This window comes from Aspergillus fijiensis (genome assembly GCF_003184825.1).
Source record: "Aspergillus fijiensis CBS 313.89 unplaced genomic scaffold BO72scaffold_4, whole genome shotgun sequence".
NCBI lineage: Eukaryota > Fungi > Ascomycota > Eurotiomycetes > Eurotiales > Aspergillaceae > Aspergillus > Aspergillus fijiensis.
Genome location: NW_024468980.1, coordinates 191 through 6,524, shown reverse-complemented (window position 1 = coordinate 6,524; position 6,334 = coordinate 191). Strand labels below are relative to the sequence as shown.

Genomic DNA, 6,334 nt, shown 5'->3' with positions numbered 1-6,334 from the left:
TCTGGGAGAGCCGTGAGGTCTTCGGCCGACGCATTGGCTGATGTTGTTTTGCTTGAGGGTAATGACGGCAGGGCCTCGTCGGGTTGAGGCTCAGCTTTGCTGGTACCATGCCGTTCTACGAGCCAAAGAGGTCGGATCTCCCGAGAGTTTTTGAACTCTGTTGAAGCTGGTCGGCGGTGACGGCCCTGGGTGGGAGAGCTTGGGGAAGGTGCCACGGATGAGAGTGAGGGTGATCGAGTTGTTCGAGGAGAAGTGGGAGGCCGGCGAAAATGCAGAGGAACCGCGGTGGGCGAATCAACTGTACGCAGCACAGACGACCGCCGAGACCCTCCTCCTGACTCCTCGTCTTGAGCCTCTTGAGCCTCTTGGGCCTTCTTCAGCTCCGGGGAAGTCGGTCTACTCTGGGACAGCGGAGCCGGCTGACATGTCTTCTCTGATGCAGGCGGAGACGCCGAGCGACTTCTAAGTCGTTGATCCAAGACATTAAGTCCCAAGCCCGTAATTGCAGAAGCCTCAAGCCCTGAAGCACCATGATTCGAACCGCCTTCGTCTATCTGACCTGGCAATTCAGGGCTGTCTCCTAAAAAAGCCCGTGGCTCATCGTCTTCCTGAGAGAAGCTCGGTTCCTGTACGGGGGAAAAGACGAGAAGAGAGATCTTAGTACGTGGGTCATTTGTAGCATTTCAAAAGCAACAGGTGGGGATATTCAGGGTAAAGTCATGTTTACAGGTCATGCAAGATCATTCAAGGTCATTCAAAACGGAACGGGAAAAAAAGGAATGAAAGACAGCCAGGCACTATACCTTCTCATACTCTTTCAACCTTCCAGAGTCAAAAACATCATCGTATCTTTGTCGCCGTCTGCCCTCTCTTCGCTGCCTGCTGGACTTATAATTCTCAAGGTTAATGTTTTCTTTATCGGGCCCGATCAAGCTCTGATCGTCCAGGTCTCTGCTCTTCCGAGTCTCCGACTCGTTGTCCAGCGAGTCGGCTCGGCTAGAACTGCGCCGCCGAGAAGACTTCTCTTTACGCCGGGGGCCAACCTCGGATTGAACTTCGCGCGAGGAGCGCCTATCGGCAGATGGGCTTCTGCTAGCTATCGGCTCTGAAACCCTCGAGCCAAAAAGGTTACTCAAAAAGCCTCCAGACCGTTTTTCCTTATCCTTTTCATCCGCTTTTCTGAACTTCTCTGCAGTGTTTCCGAGTCTAGTCAGGGAGGAAGCGGCTGAAGCGGTGTTATCAGAGTGGTCACTATCACGCTTGGTACGTCTTTTGCGTCTTTTCCTTCTTTTGTCCGAAGTGCCGGCTTCAGCAAGTGACGATTTGTCATCTTCATTCGGCCCTGAATCGCTTTCACTCTGCTCTTCCCTCTCTTGTCTAGTTGGTGCATCGATGTCTCCAAGAACAGGCGCTGAGACCACGGATCTTGAATCTTCCTTATTCGCATTGTTCCAGTCACTAGGTGTCTTCATTTGAGTCAATGGCGCTCCTGTGTCAAATCCTCCAGGCATAGAAAGAACCTCGTCCACAGGCGCGGCAAATTCATCGCGGGGACCGCGGAGGATTACAGTAGGTTTACTACCGCTCGTCTCGAACACCCGTCTCAAAGTGTCTTTTGGTTCCTGTCTTTGGCTGAGTTGCTCAATTACCTCCTGGGCAATTGAGATCCGTGACGGAGCATCTTTGTTCATAGTAGTATTAGGGGGTTCGTGCTCCGGGCTAATAGAACGATCTCTACCGGACGACTCTCCAATCTCCTTGCCATGGCCGTCGTCGTCCGGTGTCTCGATTTCCCCTTCGACAAAGCCGTGAGGCTCTGTGTGCCGGTGTTCAGCATTATCCCATGGCGAGACCAAGATAGTGCCAGCCTCAGGGGCGGCGGATGTCCGCGTATGGTAGGTTGGATCATCCGTGACAAGGGAGGGGTCGAAGCCTGCGGCGGCGGTAGCTGCAGCCACGGCAGCTGCAAATTCTATGTCGGCACCACTTACATGCGGCATGCTGCCAGAACGTGGAACATCCCGAAAGTCTGCGGGAATGTCGTGAACATCTTGCGCCAAGCTTGGTTCACCCCGTCGGTCTTGTTCTTCTCCTCTAGGGAAGTCCTCAACAGACAGCTCGGAGGAAGTGGAGGGCACCTCATACTCATGAGTCTCGTGTCTGCCCCACGACACACGGGAAGCAGTTGTCGGGCGCTCAGTATGTTCGCTTGCTTGGGGGCGCGCAGGAACCAATGTTATCGGTGACGAGGCACCTTTGACAGAACCACTGAGACTTTGAGGAGGCGTGGGTTCAATAAGCTTCAGTGCTGGCACGGGCCATGGAAGACCACTATACTCGGGATGGGCCTCTTCTGTCAGACGCAAAGACTCAATCGCAGGTTCCGCTTCGATGATAGTCGGCATTGAGGTGGGCTCCCGGCGCTTGTAAGTGTCGGGGCTATAACGAAGCTCCTCGGGTGCAAAGAATTGCGCATAATTGTCGTAGACTGGCTTTTTGCGATAAAGATCCTTGAATGCATGGGTCTTGACACTTTCCTGTCGACGCTCTGTTTGCGGACGTTCCTCCACCGTATGCTTCGACTTTTCTGACAATGGAAGGCTTGATGCTGTCGAACTCGAGTCTGGGATCCGACGTCTTTCGGCCCTGCGTTTCTCTCGTCGTTCCTCGTGGCGCCGCTGGCTAGCGGCTTCAGACGCTTCATCGTAGGAGCCCCTACCGGATAGCACTGTCGCTGCAACAGCAGCACCTATACTACCTGTTGCTGCTGCACCAACCCATGATCCTGGGTCTCTGTCGTGATGTGAGTGCCCATCATCACTTCCACGTCTATCATAATCCCGGTCTCTTTGGCGGCTTGCTCGATGCTCAGACTCCCAAGATGCTAATTCCTGCTCTCGATCAACAAGCTGAACCCCGTTCTGATATCCTGCATCCCGTCCCATTTCTTCCTGTCGAGTGGAACGTCGCTCTTTGTCCGCCTGTTCGTCTGTGAGGTCGAACTGCACAGATGCCTGTTCCTTGGTTGTGGAGCGACGCTTCACGCCGGACACGGGAGCTTCCTCGAGAGCTTCAGTAGGGAAGACAGGTGACGAGTCGCTACGTCGGTGTGCGCGACTAACATTTGACACCATCTCGCTTTGCCTGTCGTACTCTGGAATTCTGTTGGCGCGAGAATCACCCCTCCGGTCATAGAACCTTGTTTCGTGAGGTATGATAGATTCCTCGAAGACAGGCAGTCCGCTTGGTGCACTATACGCATGGATAGACTCCCCTTGACTGGTGTATACAGCTTGTGAAACCGGTGTGACAGGCTGTGGTTGTTGTAAGGGAATAGGCCCTGGTCGAACTAAGGGTGGCTGATTGAGAGGCATTGACGATGTGTCGAAGTCGTTGTGAGGCGAGGATTCATTGATGGGCATTGGCGCCATCTGTTGAAGACTTGCAACGCTATTGGCACCATGGCTGGATGACTTCGCGTCTCGGTGATAAGTCGATGCGAGGGCAGCCGTTCCGAGCCCGGCAGCTACTGCCGCACCGGACGGCAAGCGGTGTTCAGATTGGCTGGGGCTTGTCCTGTTCTTCTTCTTCTTTGTCTTCTTCTTGCTTCCCCATCCCCATGTCCACCTGTTTGTCTGGGAGTCAGACGAGTGCTGAGATTCACTGCTAGAGAACAGCCCACTGCCGCCAAAAGCGAGAGCGGAGTTGACGCTTGAAGAAGATTGGTCGCCCGAATCTAAGTCTTCCCATCCATCATCGTTGGTTGCAGAGGACGCATAATCTGACCGACCCGATCGATATTCTTTGCCGGCAAGAATCTCTCCTCGTCGTCGACTGCTTCTATGAGATGAAGCGGCCAAGGCTGTTGCTGCTGCGCCCAAACCGAGCAATGCTGTGTCCACATCTCTCTCCTTCCGAATCCGCCTGTTGGACTTGTTCTTGGGTTTCCTGGCGAAGCCACTTCCGAAGGCAAGATCCGCGTCCAAGGAGGATGACGACGAGTTATTGAAGGAAAACAATCCCCGGCGTTTTTTGATCCTCTGCTTCTGCCGATTTTCAGATGAAGCTGTGAAAAAGGAACTGAGACCACTACTCATGGACTTTCGAGCTGGCCGTGAAATGTCAACGAAAGATTCGTCAGACGAGGATGTTTTTCGCTGTTTGTTCTTGGACGAGGTAACTCGGGTGCTAGTCTCATGACGTGGCTCAACCTGGGACAGAGTTGCCGTGCCAAGAGCAGCACCCAGCGCTGCATCTCTCAGGGCAGAGTGTCGCTGTGCCCGAGACGAAGATCTAGACCTTGAACGCGAGCGAACGTGGCTAGTCTCGTACTTGCTGGTTCTCGTGTCCGAGCAAGAGCTCCGGTCAGCCCGTTCACGGGATCTGCTGCGATTAGACCGACGATGCACGCCACGAGATGTTTGACTCCGTCGGCCAGCGGTTGCCGCGCCCTCACTGCTGTGAGAGGAATGCCGTGAGCTCGCGACTCGGCCTGTTTGAATACTATAACTTTCGTCGAATTCCTTGTTGCTGAAGATCGACTTGACTGCATATCCTCCGAGCAAACCAGGCAGCCATGAGCTTCCAGATGACCTTTTGCGACGTCTCCCTTCATCGTCGGAAGATGAATAGCGGCTTGCTTTATCGATGCGGGAGGCCGTGCTATAACGATCGCCCTGGCTGCGGCCAGAACCGTGGTTATGCTTGCGGGGTGCGTCTCGAGATGATGTGCCCGGCTCAAAACAATATTTGCAGATACCGATGGACTCTGTGTAGTCCTCGAACATTCCCACTGCTTCAGTATCGCGCCAAAAATCGATGATTTTTTCCAAGGGTCCACGCTGACGTTGTTGAAAGGCTAGGGCACCAGATTGAAACGGAGCACCATGGTAGACAGCCGCATGATGCGGATGGAGAGGGCTTGCTGCGTACTCGACTCCTGCTGCATGAAGTGCTGCCTCCTGGTGAGGCGGGTATGTCGCAAGACCGCCGTGACCCAGCTCGGTTTGGGAAAGCTCTTCGTGATTCTGCATGGTGTACTGAGAAGAATGGACACTCGAGGAATGATGATGGTGTCCCATCATGTAACCTGCTGCTGCTCCTGCTGCGGCCGCCCCAACACTTGCGCCCATTCCATGCGGAGGAGATGGGTTGTGTGCAATCGGAGGACTTGGCGGAGCGTAGGTTGAAGGAGACTCTGTGTACACTGGCTCTGAGAATTCAGCTGTGGCCACTGATGCGGCGGGTACGACCGCTGGCGGCGATGCCTCGGCAACCTGAACGAATGGCTTGGGTGGTTTTGGTGGCTTAGTCGCCGGGGCCGATGTGCTTTGTGTCGGGCCCTGCTGAGCATTCGAGGAAACCGGAACCGCATCGTCATCATAGTACGAAGCCGCAGCGCCAACCTGACCCAAGCTACTGGGCTCAGGTGGCGGGTTCGGTACCGAAGAAGCCGTCATCAAATGCGCTTGGCTACTCGGAATCACCATCTGAGGCTTCGGACGAACGCCGGGTTGGTCCTGGACCGATTGGCCTTGATCGCCATAGTAGTCCGCAGCTTCTCCAGCAGGATTTGGCGGCCTGTACGGTTCGGCGAAGGTTGTAGGGAACTGGTCGGGAAATTGCTGCTGCACATGAGGGTCGTAGAATGCCGGCACATTCGGGAGGCCCGACACCGAGGTGCCTGGGATAGAGTCATAAGAATGTGCGGAGTGGGGAGGTAGATCGGAGATATCGTATTCGTTCCTTGATCGCGGCGTAGGTGGATCCTCAGCGAACGCTGTTGCGTAACTATCGCCCGACTGTGTCCGTCGACGCTCTGCACGATCACTGTCACGACCACCCGACATCACCTCACTCCTGCGTTCATCCCGTTCCAGTCGCATGCGCTCGCGCTCGCGACTGGGGGACCTTGCCCGCTCGCGCCTGCGGAAGTATGTGTCCTCCCTCTCGCCATTGTCCCGATCCCGAGTGCGACAGTCAGTGAAGTCGGAGTCACTGCGTTTCGGGGTACGTTCAATTACAATGCGATCGGATTCAGCGGGCAAGCCCTGGTCTGCTGTCGCATAGCTCGAAGCCACGGATTCGCCGGTCGCGCTGGCGGCATACCGCCTGCTACGGCTACCGGAAGACGGATAGGTCGATAGATCACCCAAGCCACGATCACGGTCGTCACCCCGTGATGATTTGCGGCTCACTGTGGAGGATCTCGAGTCGGTGCGGCGGCGGCGGCTACTGCCTTTGGAAGTCGAACTGCTGCGGGCATCGGAGGATGAGCGGCCCCCGCCCATCAGGGCTTTGAACATGATAAGCAGCGAGCAGTAAACGCTCTAAC

General features: G+C 55.2%; 1 protein-coding gene across 1 annotated transcript; it reads right to left on the bottom strand.

The window, feature by feature from the left end:
* Positions 1-708: 708 nt before the first annotated feature.
* Positions 709-5,206, bottom strand: BO72DRAFT_444160 (uncharacterized protein). Its single transcript, XM_040943744.1, has one exon. The coding sequence runs from the start codon at positions 5,130-5,132 to the stop codon at positions 798-800; it is 4,335 nt and encodes a 1,444-aa protein (XP_040805629.1). The 5' UTR covers positions 5,133-5,206; the 3' UTR covers positions 709-797.
* Between the last annotated feature and the right edge of the window lie 1,128 nt (positions 5,207-6,334).

Coding starts and splice junctions, on each gene's coding strand:
- BO72DRAFT_444160 (XM_040943744.1), bottom strand. CDS start 5,132: ATGGGCGCAAGTGTTGGGGCGGCCGCAGCAGGAGCAGCAGCAGGTTAC.